Raw genomic sequence first — 26800 nt, forward strand, 5'->3', positions numbered from 1 at the left:
CCCTCGCCGATTTATTGCTATTTAAATAAGGAATTTTACACGATGAATGGTATATTTCGTCAAGAAAGCTGCTTTACTGCGCTCTCCATCTGAAAGGCTTGGATATATGCTATTCGGATAAAGCAAAGCGGCGCTAATAAAGATTTCGGACCTTGATTATTTGGCTGCTTGCAGCTTAGATACTTTTGTTTTTTCTCTAAAAATATGCAATGTAGCTATTAATACGCCTCGTATCTTGCTGCAAGGTTTAGAAGACTGCTGCTAACATGATTTGTTAATTTTGCCGGCGTGCTGCGGGAGCGTACAATCGCTAAAGGCAGCAGGTGAGCTTCATCGAAACTGGTCACCCACCATCAACGACAAACTTTATTGTTCGGAATTACATTTGAGTACAAATATATGCAGTTTATTTGCGCAAATAGAAAAACATATTTTCGCTTTGTCTTCCTGATGGCTTTACTTTCCCAAAAATTGCGAGAACCAAAGACAGTCACTTGTCATGGTTCAATGAAAAGCCAACGATTCATGCAAGTTGATGCACCACGCCGCCAGACTTGCCTTTTTGGGACGGATCAAACAGGAAGGAGCGCGCGGAGGGCAGTGTAGGTGGATCGCTTCGGTAGAATATTTCTTTTGCTTGAGCTGGCCCTCGTTGCCCTCTTTAGAAGAAATTAGTCATGGTGCTGAATGTTGTGATAGGCACGTTAGACCAGCGGCCCAGCCGATGGTGTGCGAGGTAGTCGTAATCAGGCATGCCCATATCTCGGAACTCTGCCTGTCACCAACCTCTCTTACTCGCGGCGGCTCCTCGCGACAGGTGCGCCTTCCTGGAACACGGCCGGACTCAAAAACTATCTTCGTGAGTGAGAAAGGAGCGTGGAGTCCGGCCGTGCCTGGACTTAGTTGCTGTTAGTGTAGTTGCTGCGATAAGGAAAACCTCGGAGAGAGGTGGGAAGAACTAGCAAAATTATATATAAGTAGCGAATGTAACGCTTTAATAGTTATAATAGCGTAAGTAGAGATAACTTGTAGTGCGTAATTTTGATAAACACAAAATAAATAAATAATAAATAAATAAAATGAAAGAAATAAAAATTAAGAAATATTGCAAACTACTAAAGAAATAAAAATGTATTTTCAAACATCTACAACTAAGAATGAAATGAAAAGCCGGGAAATAACGGTAAAAACACAAGTAAAAAATAACAAAAAACAGGCCAACTGTGTTAAGCCATGCATTTGCATTTGCGCAAATGTCGTTCAGTGCAGCATAGCTGGTGTTTGTTCCGCTATAAACTAAAGGAAGTAGAAGAATTGTGTGTACCTAAACTATCAATAAGCGAAACAGTAAATGACCCTTGGTTTACTCGAGATGTAAAAAGAAGCTTAAACAAAAAGAAATGAGCATACCAGAAAGCGAATAAAACGAGTGACCCCGACGACTGGCTTAAATACAAGAGTACAACCAGCGCGTGCGCGGATGCAATTCGCAAGGCCAAAAATGATTTCTATAATTGCACGCTCCCAAACCTTTTAAAAACGGACCCTAAAAAATTTTGGAATGTTATTAATCCAATGAACAAAACCTCTGCCCCACCCCTCACAGGTGAAGATGGCAAGACCTTGCCTGTTGCAGAATGTGCTGAAAAACTGAACGCCTACTTCTCTCAATTTTTAACTGCTGAGCGACCACTAGATAGCTCTCTCGATTTGCCGTCAGTAACCATTCCACACCCGTTCTCCGCTATCGTAATCACTACGCATGGCGTAGACTGCACAATATATCGTTTGACACTCAAGACTAACCCCGGACCAGACGGAATTAGCGCGAAACTTCTAAAATTAACAAGTCCCTTTTCGTCATATTTTCTTTCTTTGATTTTTCAACAATCACTTCATTCAGGATTCATACCAGAAGATTGGAAATCAGCGCATGTGACCGCAATTTTCAAATCGGGTGACAATACAATTCCCAATAACTACAGGCCAATTTCACTAACATCAATCTGTTGTAAATTACTCGAACACATATTATTCACGCATATAATGAACCACCTTAACCTGAACAAATTGCTCTTAAATAACCAACATGGGTTTCATAAAGATCTATCCTGCCAAACACAACTCTTCCAATTGGTAACCGAACTTCATTCTGCTCTAAACCTGTCCCGTCCTGTTGATGCAATTTTCATTGACTTCTCGAAAGCCTTTGATCGCGTGCCACATAAATGTCTGTTACTAAAAATTCGCCACCTCCAACTTGACCAAAACACAACACGATGGATAGAAGAATTTCTAACCAATCGTTTTCAGACAGTCAAATTAAACAATCATATTTCTAACCAAACACGTGTTTCATCTGGGGTCCCTCAGGGGTCTGTGTTAGGTCCCCTTTTATTCCTGATTTACATCAATGACATAGCATGCAGCCTAAAATCAGCAATTCGCCTGTTTGCGGATGATTGTGTAGTATATAGAGAAATATCTAATCCAGACGATACAATTATCTTGCAATCTGATCTGATTAAGCTAGAGGAATGGTGTAGCCGCTGCCAAATGGAAATCAATGTAGAAAAAACCAAACACATAATCTTTAGTCCTACCCCCGAGGCAGTTCTTGCTAACTACAAAATAAATGATACTCCAAAAGATTTAGTTCAATCGTTTAAATATTTAGGTATGTTCTTCACGGCGAATTTAAAGTGGACCTGCAACATAGAATACATAACTACTAAACCCTTAAAAAAACTTGGCCTTCTCAAGAGGCGCCTACATTTAGCCACCAAGGAAACCAGGTTTCATGCATATAATTGCCTTATCCGGCCCTCACTAGAATACGGTTCAATCATATGGCATCCTCAGGGCGCAAACTTAAATAACCTCTTGGAATCCGTCCAGAACAAGGCAACCCGGTTCATCACGTCCTCCTACTCGCGTTACCAAAGCCTATCTTCTTTAAAGGATTCACTTCATCTTCCCTCGCTTGCCACGCGCGGAAAGTTGGCTCGACTATCTTTTTTTCATTCTTGTACCACAGTAGCACGCCGTTTTCCCAGCTTCATATCATTCCACCGCCTCATATCTCCGCCCGGTAGACCACATTTTCAAAGTTAAACCAATTTTCGCTAAAACAGAAAGATATAAAAACTCTCCTTTAGTCCTTGCAATCGCAGAATGGAACTCGTTACCTGCTCACATCGCAGAACTGTCCGATTCATCATCCTTTCAACATGCACTCAAAACCTTCCTTGAAGTTCTTTGATGTCGCATAAATCTTTTTTGTATTTTTCCTTTTTTTTTCTCTGTATCTTTTTTGCCCCCAGTAGAGTGTACTGTTTGCGCTCTTTTGTTTTTGCTTACTGTTTTAAGTGTATTTCGCGTGAAGCCCTTTTTTCATTCAATGTAAAGTATTGTTGTTTGGCACTGTTTCTGGATTGTACTTTCAGTTTCTCGATGCAATAGTCATGTACACCATCTCTGCCTTCATTTATGTTCTGCTGGGAAAATGTACTGTACTTTTGATCATAACCCCACTCTATCCCCCCCTGTGTAATGTCCATCCGAACCTTTAGGGTATGTAAATAAATAAATAAATAAAATGCATACTATAATGAAGCCATGGCTCACTCACAGTTTTTGTTACAGAAGGCAATACAACACTTCAGCAAGATGGAACATATTTAAACAAAGAGCCAACGTAAGGTTTTGTGGTATCATTTTGCCCGAAGAGGTGCCCGGGACCATTTGTTCTGAGGTCATAAGTTCCGGGACCAATTGTTCCTGCACCCCACCACGGTCAGACGGGGCTGGCAAGTGTCCGCGCACCGGAATGTCTGTGCATCGAAATGTCCGCACCGAAACGTGCTGTACCGAAATGTCCTACCCCGAAATGTCCGGATCCCTGTGTAGGACATTTCGGTGCAGGGCATCTCGGTGTAGACATATCGGTGTACGGGCACATCGGTCCACGGACATACCGGTCCACGGACATTTCAATGCACGGACATTTCGGTGTTAGAAGTTTTCGGCGACTGAATTATCGGGTGCTTGCTAGAGTTTGAAAAAGCCGTTTTTTTTATTTCCGCATAACGGGGGTTATGAACAGCAATCTAGTGAAGTGGTTGCAGTTTTATGTTGATGCCATGTTTGATTTTTGCCAGTTATTCTTAAAAGTCGAGCATTTGTAATTTGTATATTTTTGTTTTATAGTTCGTTCAAGAAACACATGTCATGCAGACGACTGATCGAATTCTTTTGTACATGTTTTTTTTATTCAGAAAAAGTCGTTGATTTATATTCGCTCTTTTTATGGCAAGCAAATTAGCTAACGCATTTGGGCGGTGTTCACTGCGGTATAATGCATTCTTAATGATATTTGCTGAAAATAAAGCGCACTCTCCCTTTACAAAGAAGGCAGCTTTACAAACACTCAGTTGCCCGCAAAAATGCAGAAAATCTAAATCTTACATAAAGGTTTAAGTAAACTGCGTTGTCACGATGAACTGAATTTTCAAACACTGTTGTCCCTCGCTTTTTCTCCAGACAATCCTGGGATATTGTCGTGGAGGAAGAACCAACATTTTTGAAAGCACGTGCACGCACTGTACGTCCCCGCGCACGCCCTGGAATACCGGTTTGTTGCTGTTGTATCAGGGGAAGCGGGGGGGAGAGGAGGCCATTGTATAGTCCAGCGCAGGGATGGTACTGCCCATTTGTTCCTCTTGGGTGCAACAAAAGCCGACCCCCCACTCGTTTTCAGTGAGGAGATGGCGCAGTCGAGGTTACGAACGGGGGCAACTGCTGACGTGTGCATTTTAAAGGAGGGATTTTGAACAACCGTGCAAATAACGCGGTTGTTTTGAGAGGGGGATTCTTAGAGTGGCAAAGGGTGTTCGGGTTGTTTCGTGGTCCACAGACCACAATGTCCGTGCACCGACATATACATTGAAATGTCCGGATACCTGCTGGAGGACCCCCTTCTTGCTTGTTTTTCCAGTCATTTTCATCCCTTAAAGGGACACTGAAGTGATTTGTAAACATTGCGGGATTACTAGTGCAAATTGTAGTCCGGAGTCCCTAGGCCCTGTTTCGACCACTCTGAGCGCGTTTACGCGAATTTATTTAGTAGAAAAATCAATTCGAAAATGCTGTCCTCCTCTTTTTACGCTCGTTCATTTTCTGTGGCGTTTTCGTGTGACGTCAGCAGGAGATGAGCTGGAAAATGGCTGCGCTACTGCACGGTTCGCCGACCAGCCGACCTACCGATCGAGTCAGTCGGCCCAGCGTTTCGTCCGCCGGCCGCCGACGGGTCGTCGCTATTCGCTCGCTCAATTGAAACTAAGCCACAACACCTTTTGTGAATGAAAAAATGTGCCTTTCCTTATTTTGTTAGTTTGTACACTGTGTCAAACTCAGAGTCCGGGTCGCTTCACACAAGCACTGCACAAGTGCACATGCGACGCTTCGCTGACTTTACGCTAGAAGGAAAATCTAAGGCCAATTGAAGGCGGGAGAAAAGTCAGCTAAGTCAATATAGGTACTAAGAAAACAAAATCACCTGAAACTTTTACCGAACAGCGGAAAACTAGGGAGCAGGATGCACTTTTTGCGCTGGGTAAACAAGCACAGCGGTCAGCAGCACGACCGCACATCTGCGAACGCTTTTCCGTCAAAGAAATGCAATTGCTAGACGTGAGATATTGTGGAAGTTTGGGGGACACTTACTGCAGGAGTGATATACAACAAATAGTCACATAAAGTACTTAAAATGCTTAAAATAAATAAAAGTGTAAACTGGTCATACATTATAAACCTTATATATCCAAACCGGCCAGCGCCGGCTCTATTCCCCGTGCCTCTTTATCGCCAGCCATACTTGCGGGACCATACGAATAATGTTTTAGACCGTGTCAAGCGTATGTGCGTGCCGCCAAATGCTAAAACGTTTTTCTTTAAGCTTCATTCGCAAACGCTTCCAGTTAAAACATGGCTGCGAGACAAAGGAATGTCGATCCCTTGGTCAGACAATTGCCGCTTGTGCAACCAACCAGAAACTATTGACCACTGTTTTGTGCTGTGCCGTGACGCGGTGTTTTTCTGGGACGTTTTGCAACGGACACTAAAAAAGGACATTGACATCACCCCATACACCATTCGCTTCTTGCCATTTGAGGACGTTAATCGGGTGCCGTATGACGTTTTTGTGCTCCTAGGTTTGTTTAGCTTGTGGAAGTGCCGCATGACTGATCGGCATGCTGAACCCCCTAGGCCGACCAAGGTCATTTTTCGGGAACAGGCGGCGTTGGTACGGAGCGTTTACGTCGCGCAGAGTGATCCACCAGAGTGGCTGCATCTTTTGGATGCGTGCGTTTGCTTGCCTGAGTTTTGAATTGGTGCCGACCTTTGTTAGACTGACGGGCTTACCCTTTTCTGTCTGTTAGTGTTTATATTGTGTGTCAATTGTCTTGGCTGACTTCTCTCTAAAATTTCCATGTATTAAAAAAAAAAAAAAAAAAAAAGGCTCGTGGCCTAGCGGTCTGAGGCGCTGGAATTTGTTTTGAAAGTCGCAAGTTCGAATCCCCGAGGGTACAAGTGTTTTTTTTTTTGTAAGTTGATTTTTTCGTATGCGGCCGATGTTTTCTGAACTGAGTTCACCATTTTTGGATCGTAACGTTCACTGCTCCACGAGTGAGATCGGAGAACGCGCGCCTACTGACAATGACGCGCTAGCGAGTTCTCGTTGGCGTGCTGTTGCCACAAGCACCGACTGCTTGCGGGCAGTGGGCCCAGTCCTGAATCAGCACATCCTTGGCCTGGTGCGAACTAGCTTTTTACGAACAGACATGAGTGAGGCAAGCTTCGAATATGCGGGAAAAGCGCATGGCATTTCAGAGTCTGCGGTGACGCGGAGGGCGTTCATCCACTGCGTAGGCCTCGTCTAGTGATTTCTACGATTCCAAGCCGCCCTGGGAGGTTTATCTTAAACATTTGACAGCCGACAACATGGCAGAAGCGCGGTACGGCGATAATTGAGAAATCGAGAATGCCCATCCAACAACGCCATCAGATGTCAAGCATGTTGTTTTACAGAACCGAAACCGAAACTTTTGATTGCTAACCTTGGGCATCGTCCAATCACGGTGCCCCCCCCCCTCCTGACGTCACAGCCTTTAGTTGGTGCGGCCGCCGCAAACCGCGCATAGTAGTTTTTCTTCTTTCGCGCTTTGCAAAATAATTACCGATTTGTCAACCGGATAAACGATGAATAGTGTGTTAATTTGAGCCAGTCTACACAGTGCAAGCAAAAACGGGAGCTTGACAAATTCACTTCAGTGTCCCTTTAATTAGTGGGCACGACATACCCATGTTCGCCAGCTCAAGCAGCGGCTATGTTGATTTGCTCGCGTCATATCATTCACGTTCTTTTTTTGTGCGGTTTCCGTGACCCCCGAGGGGGACACTGGGACTCGTTGCGGCTGCACCGACGATGCAGACGAGATTGAACTCTCCGGCTCATTAAATCATGATTGCTTGTGCCATCACTCGTTTATTACACCTTTGCGTATATTGCAAGGCGATGACTACTCTCTGGCAATCCGCCAGCTATCGGCTCAAGGCGGCAGGCCCCTCTGGTTAACGTCTTCATCTACACTCCCATTTTCCCACCGCATCAGGTTTTTCCCTCCAAAAGATCACGACCCACACCAATACAGTGACGACCGTCACTGGCCCGCGGGGCGCCCGGAGCTCCTTCCTTGGAATTTGGGTTTATCGACCTTCCCCCTGCAAGCCGAGGCGCGCACGTGAAGTTGGCGAGTCTAAAGTGTCGTGTACAATAGCGTCTCGGGCTCTTCGGCCGCCACCTACACTCTCTTCCCCCCTTTCATCTGCGACATTTCGTAGGTACTACGAAAGCATACCCACAGACTAAGGCAAAACAAGCTGACCCATTTCATCTGGAGGCGTTGGTCCAATGAAGTTTTGAACGCCCAAGAATAGAAAAAACAACGTTATAAAAATTACTTAACTAAATAAAGAGTGTGCATCTTATAGCTATTCTAAAATCAACAAAGACAGAAAAAGAAAATCCCGAAAAATAATACTGAAAACATGATTGATATAGCGAAATTATAATTGCGCGTGTTTTTGAAACAATGTCTTCTGCGATTATTTAAGGAGGATCGCTCGTCCGTCCTTTTTTATTGGTTGAACTTTCTCTTAAACGATTTTTCAACACGCACTCATTTCAAATACGCAGGCCGTGGCGCTATATTACTCAGCTGTTGTCGCCGGTTGCTCAAAGCTTTGCTAAAAAAAATATGGCAATAAGTCGTTTCAAGAAACCAGTGAAAAAAAACACGATCATACTGTCACTGATTTGTTCTATGAATTAAGTCCTTAGAAAAAAAGAAATACAGAACAAAATTGACTGAGAGCTTCGAATATGTCGTCTCATATTCCACAAATAAATGTACATTTTCGGAAAGGCCGCATAACCATCCGCTGGCCTAAAATAACGCAAAATTGCGAGCAAGAACATCTCTAATAAATAGTTCAGAATGGCTTGCTTTCTAAATCGAATTATACTCTAAGCCGCTCTAACATCTGAATAAATCTAATTCAAAGAAACGAATCATAGGCGCCCACTTTCGTCATATAAACCAGAGAAAGCTAGGGGTTTCAGCCGTCTTCCTCATTAAATTACTTTTATCATTGTTTTGTGTCCTCGAGCCGTGTTTGCATATAGCATTTGAAAGGCAGCAACTGAAACAAGACATACATTTTTGCCATGTTAAAAAAAATTCATGCAACTATCCCGCAAAACAAAAAGAGCTGAGCCCTTCATCGTTATAAATTTGTTTTGAAAGACATAAATGAGCGGCATGGATACCTACTGTATACAACAAAATAATAACACAAGATTGCTGTCGAAACACCAACTTTAAATGCAGTAAGCGCGAATATAATACAACAACCTCGCTTATCTTTTGTCTATCCGCGCAAAAGACGCTTCTCTATGTGTACAATTTAATTCAACGAAACGTCTTGACAGAATCCTCCTTCTACGAAACGCGGTTCGCAAAGAAAGGGATTTTTTGGTGGCGGTTTATTTCAGCGCGTTAACTGATTGTAGGCTCACTTGTTTAAAGCCACCGCTATAGTTTTATGCCCACGCTGTGCCTTGAATATCAGCTGTGCAAGAATAATTTGCGTTGAATTGAATAACTACATTGCTTCCCGCAGTGTCTGCGTATATAGTGTTTAGTTTGCAACCTGCTACACTGAATGTCACTTATCTTAGGTTGGAGCCAATGATCTGATTCTGTTTTATTCGGAATCGATGTCTTGTATGTTAAGCCAATCATCGGTCACTACTTTAGGGGCGAAGCCTCTTAGGAGCTCGGGCTTTCTGCGTCTCCTGTCATTGCCGTCTTTGCAGTCACGGTGATAAAACACCGGAACACTCGTTTTACAACGACTCGCGCTAGAAAGCGGCATCACCATGGGAAAAAACGCTTACTAAAAGAACCCACCCGGACACTCGTTTTCCAACGCCTCGCACTAGAACGCTTCCTGCTTCAAAGAAACGAGACTTTTTCAGCAAAGCTGTATACCTTTAGGCTTTACCTCCCAACGGATTCATCTCCATGGGCAAAAACGCCAAGGCGCCAAGAATACTGTTATACACTGGATGCTTTGCCCCTTTCCAGGTTTCACGTGAGTGGAGATAGTACGGGATTTTTTTTCTTTCGCAAACACTGTTCGCTATTATGTTCAAACTTTGTGTGTTGGTTGCTGTCTCTTCTTATCCTCGTATCTAGCGAATTTGAATTTTGCAGTTTTTTACAAGGTACGCATTCGAGGGAACATCGTATTTTTTATATTGTGAATATTTCGACACTTTAGGTTTATGCAGTGTAAGCCATGCTATGTATTGAATCCTTGGTCCCAGTCAAGCTATGTTAAAGCTTTTACTCCTAGGAACCCATCTGGGTCTTTTAGAAAATAGGTAGGTACCTCGATTTACTGGTTTATTCAGAGGAAAGTTTGGAAGCCAGTAAACCCCGGCTACTCCATTTAGCTGAACGAAAGGCCATAGACCCAATTAAAGAAATCACAAGTACACGACAACGTACACAAGGTTCCCGAGGATTAGTTGGTCCTTCTGGGTTCGTAATCTGGAATTCTCGGCGAAAGGCTTAAACTACCCGTTATTAGTTTGAAGGGATACCTGTTGAGTTATAGAATGCATTGAAGGCACGGAAAACCTTATTTTGACGCCCAGCGTCAGGCCGTATACCTAATACTTTATGTACCCACCATGATATGTTTAGGTACGGCTGTTTTTTGTAGTACAGTTCACGTTTTAGCCGGGAGTATATTTGGCAGTTTAAAATAACACGCTGGAAACATCTGCCTTGTGCTCTCCGCATGCCCGGGATGGTGAATTTTCACAGTCCTTTTAACAGCAGAACTAGTGAGGCCAGGCTTTGTCCGTCAGTGTCACCAAAAAGCCTCGAAGCCTGAGAAATAACCGTGGTTCGGGAGGGCATGAAACCAGAAACCAGAAACGCCATGAAACCGGAAACCTAACACTTTGCCACCCCAAAGGCCCGAGGGTAGCACGGTTGTACCGGCTGCAGTGAACAACACAATAACAATAATTGGCAAAAAAAATCCTGGGCCATCTCCACTAACGTGAAACCTGAGGTGGGGCGATGCATGCAGTGTATAAGTGTATTCTTCGCGCCTTGGCGTTTTTGCCAACGGAGATGAAACCAGTGGTGGTAGGGGTATGCAGCTTAGCTGTAGAAGTCTCTTGTCTTTGAAGCACGAAGCTCTCTTGCGCGAGGTGTAAACGAGTGTCTCGGTGTTTTTTTGTAGTAATCGTTACGAAGTGCTCCAGCGCGAGGGGTAAACGAGTGTCCCGGTTTTTTATTACGCGTTACGTTCTAGCGCGAGGCGTAAACGACTTTTCCTGTGTTTTAGCACCATGACTACGTGACACGATGATTACGACGACGATTACGACGACAAAGACGACGACAGGTGACGCCAACATCCCCAGCTCCTAAGGGGCCCCTGCCCGCGGTCGGTATCGAACTTGGGATGCTCCCATTATGGATACTGATTGAGCATCGCATTCCGGGCGAACCGCATTTCCTTTGGGTTCGTAGCGCGGGCGTTTACTTCAGACCTGGCCGCCAGTTTTAGCACGGGCGTCCCACTTTGGAAAAGATGTGGAAGCCTGCGGACGAAACGATCCGGGCCTGCCAGTCTTGGAGACCTTTCAGCGGCAAGTTCGGAAATAAATTTGAGATGCAGCAGACTGGTCTCTGACGAAGAGAGGGGGCCGCCAGCTCTGCTTCTTCTCTTGAACTGCAAGCTGCACCATTTTTAAACAAGAAAAAATGTGTAGGAAACGCCGAGTCACAAAGGTGGAAGAGAGCTTCCACATATTGTAGCACCTCTACATTCAATCGGAACTGCAAGGGGGGAAAATGTAAGAACTGTAATACGCAGAGACTTCCAAAAAGTTTTGTAGGGGGTCTCAAGGCAATAGCTTGTTATTATTATTATTTTTATTATTATTACAATCTGGTATTACCCCCCAAAATTGAATGGCTACTTCAAAAACGATTAGTGTAAGGGATCGGTTCTATAAACTTTGATCTTAAAAAGGAAAGAAAAGCCATTTTTAGTTTCATATAGCCCAACTTTTCCTCTTTTCTTTTTGAATTTTTGGTTATATACAAGTTTGTTTTCTCTCGGTGTCTGAATAGTTTTACCGAATGACGGCCCTGGCCTTTGCCGCTTTCATTTCAAACATCCTACATAGTGTAAAAATTAACGCCGGAACATGTTTTTCGAGAAAGAGTAGCGGAACGTGAAGAGAACCTCCTACAGAGCATCTTGCGCCCTCTATAAGGTTTGTAGACGCTTTAAAATCTAAACAATTGCCCAGTTACGAATTCCATAAAATCGTGCCCTTCTGTCGCTGTGCTGTTTTGACGCTGTGCTGTTTTGTCGGTGTGCTCTTCCGTCGCGTGCGCTTTTGACGCCGTGCTGTTATGTCGGTGCTCTTTTGTCGCGTGCCCTTTCGTCGTGTGCTGTTATGACGGCGCCCCCTGCATACAACTGAAATTCCTATCGCGACTTCTGGACAGTGCTCTTTGTTATCCTGCACAGTACTAAAGAACCGTCGTGGTCACCATGTCTATAATCTACTCAAATTTATGCTAAGACTTCATCAAAACGCCGAATTATTAGAAAATCTAAAATTACAGCCGCGGCTTCTCCTAACAAACGCTATACTAGGTAGCAAAGGACGTAGCAAAAATGTGTTAAGAATTTAGGCAAGCTACTCTACCTAATAATACTAAAGTAGGATGTCTAAACGTAAAGTACACAGTAAGACCGCATTGAATGTGGTCACGCCTTTGCCGCGTTGGCAGTAAAGTACCGTAAAAACTTTTATGATGATGTTCCACAAAGTGCAACAAAATAACGCTAAAGTGCGGGAATTCTATGAAGCGTAATGTGGTATTCAGTTCACTATTCCTAGAAGTTATAAAGCAATTTTCGTAAATAGCGCTACTGTTTTATGCCCAATAAAAGCATCCGACATATGTGCAAACATTCTTTTTTAACTTAGGCCTTGGTTTGTACGCTTGTACACGTGCAAAGGATAACGTACGTTTATGCAGTTTGTGTGTAATAGCCGCGTCAAAAAATAAAGTTTTTGTACTCACGCTGTTAAAAGGTAGACCAAGTCAAATAAGTGGTATTCGGATTTCTCTTGGACGTAGCGATGGAGCGCCGAAAGCGTTGCTTGTGTATCTAGAGCTTTCGGATCCCCTTCAAGTGGAATGAGAATGGCCGTTTCTTGGTAATGCTAAATATGCAAGGAATAAAACGTGGGCAGTTTAGGAAATATATTGGCTGATTTTGAGCAACAAGCGGCGGGCCCCAGGGTAACTAGTATTTCACCTTGCAGGTATACCGATCATCAAACTCTCAGGCCATGGTACACTTTTCGTGTTGTGCACCGGGTCATGAGCTGATCGTGATGCTCCCGAACAAAACAGGCTTGCCGTTACTAAACTGCCTTTTCCGGTACAATAAAAATTTATTCCTGTTATTCTTGGGAAGCAGCGTTGAACACAAAAATATTACAGACGAATAGGCTGGGCAAACCAGGCAATATTGTCTGACATGTGATCCTGCTTGCTAGGTGTTCTCCAGAACATCAAGAACATGAAGCAGGGAAAGGGGGGGGGCGGTTCAGGTGTGTCTTAATCTGACCCCTGCATTATTCAATAATTGCGTAGAGCATTTCTACGTGTGTCAATGAACAAATCAAGCGGTCTTGTACAATTTTCAGTCCTATTTGGTTTGGGCTCCTGCAATCAAATCGGTTCTGTGAAGCACCAAGACAATTTTGAATATGCTAGGGCTAGTCAGCGCAGCATCTTAATGTGTGCATCCACAGTTGCTATGTCAGTGCGCCTCAAAGTGCAGCTGGCGGATCGACATGGACCTGCATGAGCTTTAGCCGTAATAATGCCCTCCTACAAATGTACTTCCCTGCCATAAGAAGTTTACGGCACATCCGTTGATAAACACCGGTCCTGTCCTGTCCAAGACGTGGTGGGACAGCTGCCCAAGTTGTTTAAATGAAGGAAGACGAGGCTCAGGGCGGAGTCATAAACACGCATTCTCTTAAAACTACCTCATGGCCAAGTAACTCCATTGCGGATGCTACGACGGTCGCAGAAGGGATGGGGTATGTCCGCTTCGGTCTGGATAATGTTATGCTACTCACCAGCATTGGCATAGATGTCATTCCTAGTGAAGTGCAATTGAACCTTCTTTTAACTATTGTACCCTGCTGTATTTTACAGAAATTGCATCTCGCAGTTACGACGTTGCTGTAAAATTTTTATACATCGCGATAACTGGCTACAGTCAGGCGTTTCAGATTCTCAAGCGCGCAGCATTTTTGTGACGAAAAACGGCATTCTATGACAGGGAAACTTTAAAAGGTCTCCGCGCCAACCTAAAGTAAAACAAATGGCACCAGCAATCGATGCAAACGGGCCGAATGGCGGCAATTTAACGCGGATTTAATGTGAGAGCGCATATATTGCGGGAGGTCCGTTCATTGGTCCGAACAGGTCGACTGCGCAGTGCGCAGTCGACCTGTTCGGACGCGCTTTTTTGGTGCTCCGACAACAGCGTGCTTCTACAGCGAAGGACAGCGAAATGGCAGAGACAGCGGAGGACAGCCGAAGCTGAGTATTTACCAGCACGGTTCTTTCTAGTTGTGTCGGGTTTTCAGCCGAGATGACGCGTAGAAAGCTGGTACAGTGTGGTAGCTGTCCAGGGCAAGTATGTGCAGAGGAGTTTCAGCGGTATGGCGGCGAGGCAGACGAAGGGGCAGGTACGTGTCGGTTATGCGTAGTGGTGTCGCGGCTAGAGCGCGTAGAAGCGGATAACTTGGGGTGAGCTAAGCGTGTTGCAGAACTGGAGGCAGCGCTAAGTAACGAACGCGATGAACGGAGGGCCGTTGAGGGAAAGTTAGAAGCAGCTGAGAGGAAGCTAGAAAGGAGCGTCATTTCGCCAACAAATGACGAACACCTCGGCCCATGCAGCGAAGCGGAGGCATGCACCGAGGTGACACCGGGGGTGGAAACAACGAAAGGCAACAGCTACTCCCACGTGCTGCAAGTTAGGACAGCAAAACGAGTCGATAACCCGGATACCAGTAAAGAGCGGCACGTGGCAGATGATAGCGTGGTAATCATTGCGGGTGACTCTAACATGAAGAGGAGCAGCGCTGCCATAGTGTAAAGGGTAAAGGTTGATTGATTGATTGATTGATTGATTGATTGTAGGGTTTAACGCGCCGACGCAGCGCAGGCGATGAGGCGCGCCGTAGTGGAGGGCTCCGGATTAATTCTGACCACCTGGGGATCTTTAACGTGCGCCGAAATCTCGTACACACGGGCGTTTTTGCTTTTCGCCTCCATCAGAAAAGCGGCCACCGCGGCAAGGGTAAAGGGGGATAAGCGTGTGAAGGTGGGGTGTTTCCCAGGTCAAGCGATGCAGACGGGGATGACTGCAGCGAAGGGGCAGCTGGCCTTGTCTAGTAAAGCTAGAAACCTTGTCGTGATTGCCGCGGGGCTTAACGATGTTCTAAAGAGAGAGGAGGGAAAACTTGGCCAGGAGATAGCGAAGGGGGTAAAGGACCTGCGGGCGACGGCCCCAAAAGGATCTCACTGCAGTCTGCACCGTGCCAGAGGTGGTGAAGCAGGGCGTTCACACCGAACGGGCGGTACTCGCTGCTAACAGCGAGATCGTGAGGTGCGGCAGAGAACTTGGGCTTGAAGTGATAGACGTCAAGAGGGTAGTGGGCAGCATCGGACATAGGCAAGCTTTTCAGTGGGACCGGATTCACTTCAGCCCCAGGCTAGGAAACAAGGTGGGGTGGCGCTTAGGTGGGAGAGCGGTAGCTTTTTTAGGGGGCCCCGCGCAGCTAAGGAAGGCAAACTAGGAGACAAAGGGGAAGCAAGGGAGACATGCAAACTCAACGCTGGTAGGCAGCCTGGCCTAGAGCTAAACGGAGAACCTACAGACGTATCTGGGAGCGTTGACGGAAGACATTTAAGTAAAAACAATGGAGCAAACAATTTTGTTAAAGACAAAAACAGACCCCGTAAGCGGAAAGGGAAAAACAAATGGAATAAATATTTAATCAGCTACATAAATATGCAGGGAGGCAGAGAGCCAGATAAGTGGGTGGAAATTCAAAAGCAACTTCAACGGGAAGGAATAGACGTGTACGCTTTAGCCGAGACTGACCTCCGGGACCTAGAAGCCCCACCTATCAAAGTCAATTATGTCTGGGAAGGTTACAACAGGACCACAGGAATGAAGAAAGGGGGAGGTGTTGGCATGCTCATTAAACAAGTGACCGACTGGCAGAGAGTGCATAAAAGCTGTAAAGAGCATCTATGGGTTAGAGGCACCATAGAGGGGGAAAATACATGGTTAGGAGTTGTGTATCTGTGGACCGGATGTAGTGCTAGGGAGGAAAATGAGGAAATGGTAAACTGTTTGAGAAGAGATGTAAACGAGTTCAAAGATTCGGGCGAAATAATCATAGTTGGAGATATGAATGCCCATATAGAAGGTTTGGATGGATACACAGACCACAACGGTTCTCTAGTGATAGATGTATGTCAGGAAAACCGGCTTGTAATAGTAAACACGGAAAGCAAGTGTGACAGACAAATACGTGGGAAAGCGGTTACAGACAGTCCACCATACTCTACAGTTTAGTGTCCGAGACAGTATACCGGAGGCTGCGGGAAATGAGGATAGATGAAAATGGAACAGACAGCTTAGGAAGCGACCACAAGCGGTTTATCTTGCACTTTGGAGGCGCAACCCGGACAAATGTTGAAATAGGTACAACAGGAGGAAATAATTTGAATAATGAACAGTTAAAGATCACCGCTGGTAGATTGGAAGATGAAATCAATAAATACCCATGCGAAAATTGGGATTACGACGAAATGATTGCGTTCATAAAGGGTAAGATGAATGATGCCAAGCAACGAAACCGATGGAAATGGAAGAGAAAGCCGAGAAGCTGGTGGAATAAGCAAATAAAAGAGGCTATTGACCAGCGAAGAAAGGCGTCCAGAGAACATAGAGAAGCAAAAAGAACTGGTATGGAACCGGAGGTAGTGAAGGAGAAATGGGATATCTACCGTGGGAAAAAACTACAAAGAGAAAACGGTGCAAGCAAAGATCAAGCAGAAAAGCGAACAATGGATTGCAGAAATACGGAAGAAGGACAAAAGCGCATCCAAGAAGTTTTGGAACCATGAAAAATCACGAAGCTTAAAAAACGATAACCATAAAAAATTCCTGATTGATGAGAAGGGGGAATATTTAGAAGGAGAGCACGCGTTGGCGCATATTCATCGAGTGATTAGTGAGAAGTTTAGGACAATAGTGGTAGGGAAACCAGCACCGATAACATCAGCACCAAAGAAGACTGCGGAAAGGGAATTAAGTTTGAGCAATCTTGATTAGAAAAAAGCAGAGCAAAAGGTTTCCCCCCAGACAGCAGTAGGCCCGGACGGAATACCAATGCAACTGATAAACCTGCTTGGACCCAAAAGTAAGGAATCGTTTATGAGGGCAATAGATGAGGTGATAGAAACCAAACAAATGCCAGAGGACTGGTTAGAAAGTAGGATGAATTTAATATATAAAGGCAGAGGAGACAAAGCCAGTATTGATTCATAGAGACCACTCACAGTAACGTCAGTGGTGTATAGATAAGTAATGCAGGCGATAAAATCAGAAATTCAAGCATGGGTGGAAGAAAATGAAAAACTTGGGGAACTGCACAATGGATTTAGACAAGACAGGCGACTGGATGACAATTTGATCGTGATAACGCAATGCATTGAAATTGCGAAAGCACAGAATAGACCACTATGGATTACGTTCTCGGACATTAAAGGGGCATATGACAACGTAAACAGAGAACGGCTGTGGAGAACACTGAAACTCCAGGGATTAGATGACAAGTTAGTACAGTTCCTTGTAGCAATCTATAAAGACAATAGAGTGCACCTTACATGGGAAGGACAGAAATGCGCCCACCAGGTCAACATCCATCGGGGACTGAAACAGGGATTCCCTTTGAACCCAATACTATTCATGCTGTACATGGCAGGGTTAGAAAAGAAACTGGAATAAAGTCAAGTAAGGTTTAGCCTAACCCATATGCTGCAAGGCGAAATGGTACAACAGCATATTTCGGGAATGTTATACGCAGATGACATTGTTCTTTTAGCTGATAACCAAACCGATATGCAGCGGCTAATAAATATTAGCGGCCAGATAGCCACCGAACTCTGGTTAGATTTCAGTGCAGAAAAATCAGGAATAATGGTTTTCAATGATGCTACCACTGATGTAGTGTCTATACAGCAAGGCGAATTACCTAGAGAGTAAATAAAAATTTTTGGTAGTGTGGATAAACAAAGGGAATAACTACTTAAGAACTCACGAGGAGCAACTTAAGGTTAAGAGAAAACGAAACTCAGCTATAATGAAGCATAGAGCTCTGTGGTGGTATAACAAATATGAAGTAGTAAGAGGAATGTGGAAAGGAGTAATGGTTGCAGGTCTCAGGTTTGCGAATGCTGTACTCTGCTTAAAATAAGACGTTCTAACAGGCCTTGATGTAAACCAGAGAACGGTAGGACGTTTGGCTTTAGGCGTGCATGGAAAAACAACTAACGAAGCAGTTCAGGGAGATATGGGCTGGGCGTCGTTTGAAGTTATAGAAGCTCAGAGTAAAATATGCTTTGAGATGAGGTTAAGGGCAATGGATCAACGAAGGTGGGCAGCTAAGCTTTATAGGTACCTATACTTGAAAACCGTGGACACGCAGTGGTTAAGAAATACCAGAAGGCTAACGATGAAATACGGGAAGAGCAGTGGAGAATCCAAATCAGCCACGGTAACCAAAAAAGAGGCAAGGCAGGTCGAAACGAATAAATGGACGGAAAAAATGGAAGCTAAAACGTCATTAGAGATGTACAGGGCAGAGAAGTTGAACATAAGATAGGAAAATTTCTACGATAATTCCCAGGGCAGTGCTTTGCATTTTGAGGCTAGAGCAGGTTGCCTGCAAACTAAGAGTTTTGTAGCGAAGTATTCACAAAATGATGGGGTATGCGTGGTCTGCGGAAAAGAAACAGAAACTATGCGGCACATAGTGTTAGAATGTGAGGGTATCCATCCAAATCTACATGAAGGGAATATTGGGCTTTCAGAAACCCTAGGATTTAAGGGTATCAGAGAGGAAGTTAACTTCAAGGCTCTCGAGGGGACGAAAAGAAGATTAGAATGCTGGTGGACGAAAAGCAGAGAGGGGAATATTGCCTAGGACACTTACCACCTGTAACAGGGAAAAAAGTATTTCGGGCCTAATAAGCTTTAGTGCCTGCCCTAAGCAGCGCTAGTATTAAAGCAAGAGTGTAAAACATGGTTATATTAGTCCTTTTTGGTAAGATGACATGTCATCGCCCCGCTTCAAAGGGGAAACCAATAGCAATCATCATCATCATCATCATCATCATCGGTAAAACGAAGAAATTGTCATCTTTGATTTCCAACGCTATCACCGGCATCAAATATTTCACGACAATAGTCAAGGTGGATACTTAGACTCTCAAACCATAGGGTTTTTGGGGAAATATCTCCCTGTCAGCCTCCGCAAACGCTGTAGCAGAACGTATTTTGACGGTGAGAACGGTAGTTGACTCTTGGATTGTATTTGACCAGCTGGCTCGCATTGCCTGCAGTCGAAATTGCGCAAGCCGGATTACTCACAGCATTTAACTCAGCATCCGAATGCTTCACTCGACGCATCATTTGGACTGTCCATGCAAAATCTGCCGGTTGCTACCGATATGTCAAACTAAATTCGAACCAGAAAAAAAGCGTCCCAGTACCTTGTTATATGACTACTATCAAGGTTCCGCTCTCGTTTGGCCTGCTGATATCGAAGAGGTAAAACAAAACAATCAGGAACGTGAAAGAACCTTTCTTGCCAGGCAGGTAATTGGCACCAACCAAGCCTTGTCGATGTCTGAGCAAACAGCATTCGATGAACCAGTAGCCCAGCTCATAAAATGAACTCCTGTATCTTAGCTCTAAGCTGCACCCAACTACGTGCTGAAACAGGCCTTATAAAGCATACTGACAGAGCTCTATCAAAAGCGCCAAGGAGAAATTAAACATGACTTTTTTGTTGAAACACGCATCACCAGTCTAAGGGCATTGATACAGTGTATCAATATTCCACACAATAATGCACAATATGCCCCCTCCTAAAATCGTATCTCTGAATTCCAGCAGAGAATTGCATTCCCACCCAGAATTTTGCAACGAAACTGCAGCACTTATAAAAAGCTTCCTGATTCTCAAATCCAACATGTATGAGTTACTAAAAATACAAGCACTCAGCCACTAACTGCATATGCAACTTACATTACACATTTATATTTCATGATGGCGTAGCAAACCAGAAATATTCGCTGGTATCACCGTTACATAAGCTTCTGTATTCGTAAAATTCCACTTTGGTACCGAACAGATGTTTTCGAGGCCTGACAACAAACTGACAACAAATTAGTTGTCGTTATTCCATGTAAAGCTATTCAAGGTTTTGGTTAGAAGTTTAGGCGATGTCATTACGTGGGTATGTGGGTTTCTGTGAATTGTAATGGAGACAGTATTATGTTACAAAGCAGATATCTTGTACAAAGTGCAATTCTAGAACAATTACGCTCCAATTTGCGACCGCGCGTGATGCATGTCAAGCTATAGCGAAAATTCCCCCCCTCCCCCGTAACTGTGCCCTCATTAATTTACAGCATAGCGTCATGGACTACCTCGAGTACCCACTACTGCCGTAGTCAATAAAGCCAAAATGCATGTAAGAATGTTGGGCGAGTAAGGTTCTAAACAAAGTTTTAGTGATTTTTAACATTCCATTTGAATATCACTGCCAATCCCAGATTATTGCAAATCAAACAGAAATGCAGACACCTTGCGGGCACACACGTATTTCAATGCAAAGAAATGTGAGTGGCGTTTATTTTCTTACCTGCAATATTTCTACTCCTACTAATCTGTGCCTTACACGGGGATTTGGAACACTGAGGTACCTTAGATTTATCTGAAAAAAAAAAAAACGATAAATGCTGCTCAAACTTAATGTAGCGGAAGTAATGGCGGAGTATAGGTTCATTTGTGTTTCCACTGGCCTTTAGTGCGAGTGATTATACAACATTACCGCGATTTATTCTCTAAGGCACACTAAATATGCTGCAAGAAACACATCTACGCACACCGCCTTAACGTATACATGGTGCGCGTGGAAACATCCATCTACCTCCTCCATTCAAATTGAGCCCTAGTACCTCTCCTATAAATACCTGAGTACTTTTATGACACGTACTGTCTCAGGCTGTGGTTCCGAGGAGTAAAAGCACAGTGCAATAATAAACGTAAATGTCGTTACGTAGTTACGTTATTTCGTTACGTAAAAGACACACACGACGGCGCTGACTCGCCACTGTTTTGCAAGCGATGAGGCGCACCGTAGTGGAGGGCTCGGGATTTAGTTTGACATCCTGGGGATCTTTAACGTGCGAAGAAATCTCGTACACACGGGCATTCTTGCTTTTCGCCTCCATAAAAAAAGCGGCCGCCGCGGCCGGGAATCGAACCCACGTCCTCGTGCTCAGCATCACAACGCCTTAGCTACTGAGTAACCGCGGCGAGTCGTGGCGTAGTAATACAGGGTTGTGAGGAAACAATTACTCCCACCTCCCCTCGCGGGAACCCCTGTGTAGATGCGACGCATAGGGGCTTCCGTTGTTGTTTCTGTTAGGTTGATTCTCCCATCGCGTGAAACGTGCCGTGAACCCCCTGCCACGGCTATGACGCAATGTGGCTTGGCTATGACGCAACACAATCCAACACAATCCACTTTAATCCAATCCAGTCCAATCCAAGTCCAATCCAAGCCAAGCCAAGCCAAGCCAAGCCAAGCCAAGCCAATCGGATCCAATCTAATGCCCCAAGCGAGAGAGTGTTCGCTATCGGAGAGGAGAGGGGGTGAGCGGCGGAGAGCGCAGCTTGCGCGGCGAGGAGAATGGGGGAGGGGTGTGGACGGTCAACAACAACGCCGTATGGAGGGACAAGGCGAGTGAATGAGATGCCGTCGCATCTAAAATACCGCATTTGTAAGCTCCCAAAGCAACGAAGAGACAGTTGTAGTTACCGAACAGAACTGGTTAAGCAATCTTAAGTCCCATAAGTGATATCTTTTTCGAACGGTAGGTCGCTTCTTGTTTAAATGGCGAATATTTGGGACGAAGCGTCATAAACTCTGACGTTAGCGTTCTGTACTTGAGGTAAGTATAGCGGACGTGGACCCTCTGAGCCCCGCCGCACAAGGAAAACTAAAACTAACTCAGAGCGCTTGTAAATAAGTAAAATCGACAGTTTGGCAGGTGAGTGCTGTTACGTCGTTAAGTAGCGCTTGAAACAAGAGAAAAAGAGAGAACACACACACGACGGCGCTAACTCGCCACTGTGTTTGTTGCGCATGAACACAAATGTATATTCAGAATGAACCCATGCCCAGGTCTAGCCCTCTACAGTGCGGTTTGATTACCGCGAGATTACAATGTTTACACAATTACGGTTTGTTAAACACAAGATTATAATGTTCACACTCAACAAACAACGCACAAAACACCCAAGGTTATTCATTCGATAAGAGAAAAATCATTTCCATGTAATGCCACCGTGGCGTGGCTGACCCACTTTTTATGGTTCTTTCTTATATAGAAAGCTTCAATTATCTCTCGTGTCAACTGGTGATTGTTCTGCCACAACACGCTGGTGTTGTCAAACAGTGCACAATATCACACTCGGTTGTTTTATGTGTGCGTCGCGCAATGCCGAATAATGTGTACATGAGGGTTGTTCTGGAGTGATTCCACGTGTTCCGTCAGTCGACGTTGATACACCTGCCTGACTAGCAATATAAAGGTTATCATATGATAATAGCACTGAGTACATTATTTCCGTGTTGCAGGGAACAAATGGCAAAGCGCGCCTAATATCGCAACAGCTGTCAGACTTCTGTCGTGACAACTTCCATTCTACCCGTTTAGAAAGCTTGCCAAGCTCATTCGGAGCCGAAAAAAATACTCTAGCCCCGTAAAGTTTGGCAACATTTTTCAAGCCATGTGATAAAAGGTGCATGTACGGGATCCAAGCGGTTTTTACTGTGGCTGCCGCAAGACCTTCTTTCGTTGATTCCGCAGTCGCACAAACCACTTTTATTAACGTCTGGGCAGTCCTGCGCAATATGTTCTCCGGGAAACCGGTGACGTTAAGCCTGGTGATCTGTCCCTAGAAACTGTTCTCCGTATGCGGCAAATGACGAATAATACCCCGGCATTACACAGAAATACGAAGTAACCCACCAAAGTTTCACAACACTTATAATGAAAACAGGAATTAGAGGCCTACCACCAAGGTTTATTACTGCCTTGAAGGGATGCATATGCGGACTATCTGGGTTTGGCAGCAACTGCGGTCAAAATAGGTGTTGTCTAAAACCCGTTCACACTCCAGAGGCAAATGCAGAAATTATATTAATAGTTTTTTATCAAGATGAAGTAGGCGCCTAGAAATGAAAATTACGCTATATAATCTCGCGTCATATGGTTTTATCAGATCTTGAATTAAGTACCCGTTCTCAAGTTTACTCACAGCATTCACCGTGATGGCTATGTATTTTATGATTTTAGTGGAACTTGAAAATCTCTGACCAAATGATGAGTCCACGAAGACTAAAAGCTCCGGGTAGATTGTGTTGTCAGATCTTCCAGACAGTTTGCCGTATCCTGAAAAATACAGGGGCATTTAGTAATGCATTGGCTACTTCCCGTTGGATGGAGCTTTTGTTTTGCTCGCTACGTACCATCATTAGGTTGCATGAAGTCCATTCTGTCTGCACTGCTATAATTTAAAATGTCTGCAAAAGAATGTAAATGGACTGCCAATAATGGCAAAAGCTCACATTAAAATCTAGGTTTATGCAAGACATCGCTACAGTATTTTTTTTTCAATTTCAACGTCAGTTATTTTGGGACATGCACACACGCATGTAGTTATGCCCACGAAGCGTGGCAAAAAGAGGCTGCTAACTCGTATTAGTGATGCTCTTTTGGCTGGACTTACCTCGACGAAATAAGCTTTTAGATGCAAGGCATGTCTTACACTCGGTCTTTCCTTCCATACGACGTGCATGCGTCCGCAACCCTCCTTCTTTCCCCTCGCCTGCCAGCTGCGTTAGCGCGTTCTCCTCGCCATGCCAGATGTGCGTTAGCGCGCATGCGCGTCTCTCTCTCATCACTCTCTCTCGCGGAGTGGCTATATAACCGCGGTATCTGCGGCGCACTCCTCAGTCGCTCCGTCCGTCGCTCTCGCTGCTACTGCTCCGACTGCTGCTCCACCTGCTGCTCCGATGTGTTAAAATGGACACTAACATGCCTGCTACCGCGGTTGGCTGACGCAACCGTAACCAGCTCCAGCGAATTGAACCTCGTGAGATGCCTTGCATCACCCAAGGGTTCCCCTCGCTGGAAGATGGAGAGAATTTTTTTATAGTGCGCTACACTTGCTTATCCCTTTGCTTACCCAGAATAAAGTATTCCTTGCCTAGAACAGCTACACAGGCTTTAGAGGGACTTATGATCACACTTTGGGGTATTCTCCTCACAAACCATGCGTATTCCTAGAGCTGCTCGGCGTTTGGAGCCAAATATACTGATGCATATCTATGTACACATCTATCAAAAAAAACGGAAGGAGATGTGCAAGCGAAAAATTCACTTTTTTGCACAACCGTTTCTACTTTCATATTTACGTCCTCAGGACACAAAATTCAATGGAGCCAGAGAATGGGCAAATCGCACTTACATTGGCACACGCTTCAGCTACAATAGTAGTCAGTGACTCTAAAACGGCTGTTTGAAGTTTTATTAAACGAGCCACAACGATAAAGGCACGGTTCCCTCTTGGTAAATTCCGAGAGCTGAGAACGGCCTAAATTTTATGAACACCTACGCAGTCTTCCTTCCCGCAAAGAGGTAGCTCACAATACGGTTAAATGACCTGCCTGAAGCCTCCGCTGAGTAGCCTCCACTGAGACCTTGAGAAGACTTCCTTGTCTACTACCGAGAGATCACTAATTCCACATTCAAACAGGCCGCATACCATCGTTCTCATTTATACCTAAATAAAACTATATTGGTGGTCTGGTGTCTTCTCCAAAGAAATGCGTATCAATCGCTGCGGCTGGCACTCACTACTACTGTGACCAACATTCAGGAATATGCACGCTAAAGAAGGTCAAGGTGGACTTGTCATGTATCCGAGCGTCTTGCCTACGGCGATTCCAGAATATCGCGCAATCAGGAATTCTAGAATCAAAATATGGTACAATCACGAGAACAGGTTGCCAGCCCCGCTAGGCTCCGACGCAGATGAAGAACTCTGAGATATACAGTTGGTTGAAAACATTTCCAGGGCCAAAGAGTTGCTGGCTGCCGTCATGAAAACAGGTTTATTCCTCACAAACTCATCGTTACCACCATCATCATCATAATCCCCATCATCATCATCATCTTCTTCATTTTATGTAAGTCCACCTAGTCACAAAAGCATCACTTATTGACTTCTACCAGCTCCTGTACTGCGGGTCCTGAACCCACTCCTGGCCTCTAATTTTTTTATTTCTTCCCATCAGCTCGTTAACGAACTTTCTCTTGCCTAACGCCCGACTGTCCGTAAGTAATATGTTATCCAGGTGGTCAACCCATTGTTACTTGTGAATAGATATCCAGCCCCAGTCCCTTTCTGTTTCTATGTTTCTTAATTCGAACTATATCTTTAATTCGAGTTTTCTGCATGAGGCGGGAGCGTCGTTTTTCGTCCCTGAGAGTTACCTTTGTTATCCTTTGCTCCATGGCATGTTGGGCAGATCTAAGTTTGCTTTCTAATTCTTCAGTGCGACACAAACTTTCCGCTTCAGATTGCATCGCCGGTAACACATATGGGCCCCATGCCATTCTTTTCAGTGACGAAGGGAGGTAGGTTATTTTTAGTTATTCGGGACTGCTTGCCCAGTGAAACTCGTTCCTTATCCATTGTGCGCCGGATTTCTTTGTCGTTGTTCGGATCAGCCTTTAGAACTCGTACAAGGTAATTACACATTTCTTATTGTCCAAACGTTGCATCACCAAACCTTCATTGTGGAATTTTAGCAGGTTTATTTATGGTTACATTTGACTTTTATTCATATTTGTTTGTAACCCGCCAGCTAAGTGTTCTTATTGCAGTGCCTCAAGCATTCTTCAGTTGCTCTGCCGATTCACTGAGAAATACAATGTCGTCTGGAAGCTGACACCGCTCATGTATTCTTCGTTTATCCGAAATCCTGGGTTGTCTCAGTCAAGCTTCCTCAATATCATTTACAGAACAGCTGTGCACCGTTTTGGTGAAATGGCTACCCCCCTGTCGAAGTTCCTTTCTGATGCGGAATTGCTCGTTTTTTTTTTCGGGAAGTGTATCCTCACCCTTATGAGCTCTATCTATAGAACTTGTAATGGTTCAAGCACTGCGGCGGTGCTTACTGTATCAAGCGCTTTTTTTTGGTTTTTAAATGACATGTATAGGGGCTTATCTTCCAAGGAGTTTTATGCTACTTATATTTTTACGTGAACGTGATATATTCAAGATTATTTCTTACAAACCCAGCTTGTTCGTTGCTTTCATGAAAAATCAATTACGCTGCTTCTACGGTTAACTATTACTTCGGTAAACAGCTTGTATACAACTGAGGGTAGGATGATGAGCCTGTAATTCTTAAGATCTTTGCTATCTGCCTTTTTGTGAATTAAAAAAAATATGTTAGCACTTTTTAGGATAAGGGCACCTTCAGTGCTTATGCATTAAGAAAATAGGTCAGCAAGTTTTTGTAGTACATTGTCGCGACTCTTCTTTAAAACATACAGGGTTATGCGTTGTTACCTGGAGCTTTTTATCTTTATACGACTTCGCAGGCCTTCTCTTTTTCATTCCTACTTACTTGTGGAACATCGCTAGCTAAGCTTAT

General features: G+C 44.4%; 1 protein-coding gene across 1 annotated transcript in view; it reads right to left on the bottom strand.

Moving 5' to 3' along the window:
- The window catches only part of LOC144160529 (venom metalloproteinase antarease TserMP_A-like), a gene marked incomplete at its 3' end in the record, with an annotated part of 80248 nt that overhangs the window by 34053 nt on the left and 19395 nt on the right, over positions 1–26800 (bottom strand). Inside the window, 4 exon segments of the mRNA XM_077691798.1 lie at positions 12753–12895; positions 20705–20776; positions 23392–23525; positions 23603–23677. Of these exon segments, the coding sequence (XP_077547924.1) occupies positions 12753–12895; positions 20705–20776; positions 23392–23525; positions 23603–23677 (424 nt within the window).

Source organism: Haemaphysalis longicornis, unplaced genomic scaffold (assembly GCF_048455015.1).
Source record: "Haemaphysalis longicornis isolate Haplotype H1 unplaced genomic scaffold, Haemaphysalis longicornis Haplotype H1 scaffold_103, whole genome shotgun sequence".
Classification (NCBI taxonomy): Eukaryota; Metazoa; Arthropoda; class Arachnida; order Ixodida; family Ixodidae; genus Haemaphysalis; species Haemaphysalis longicornis.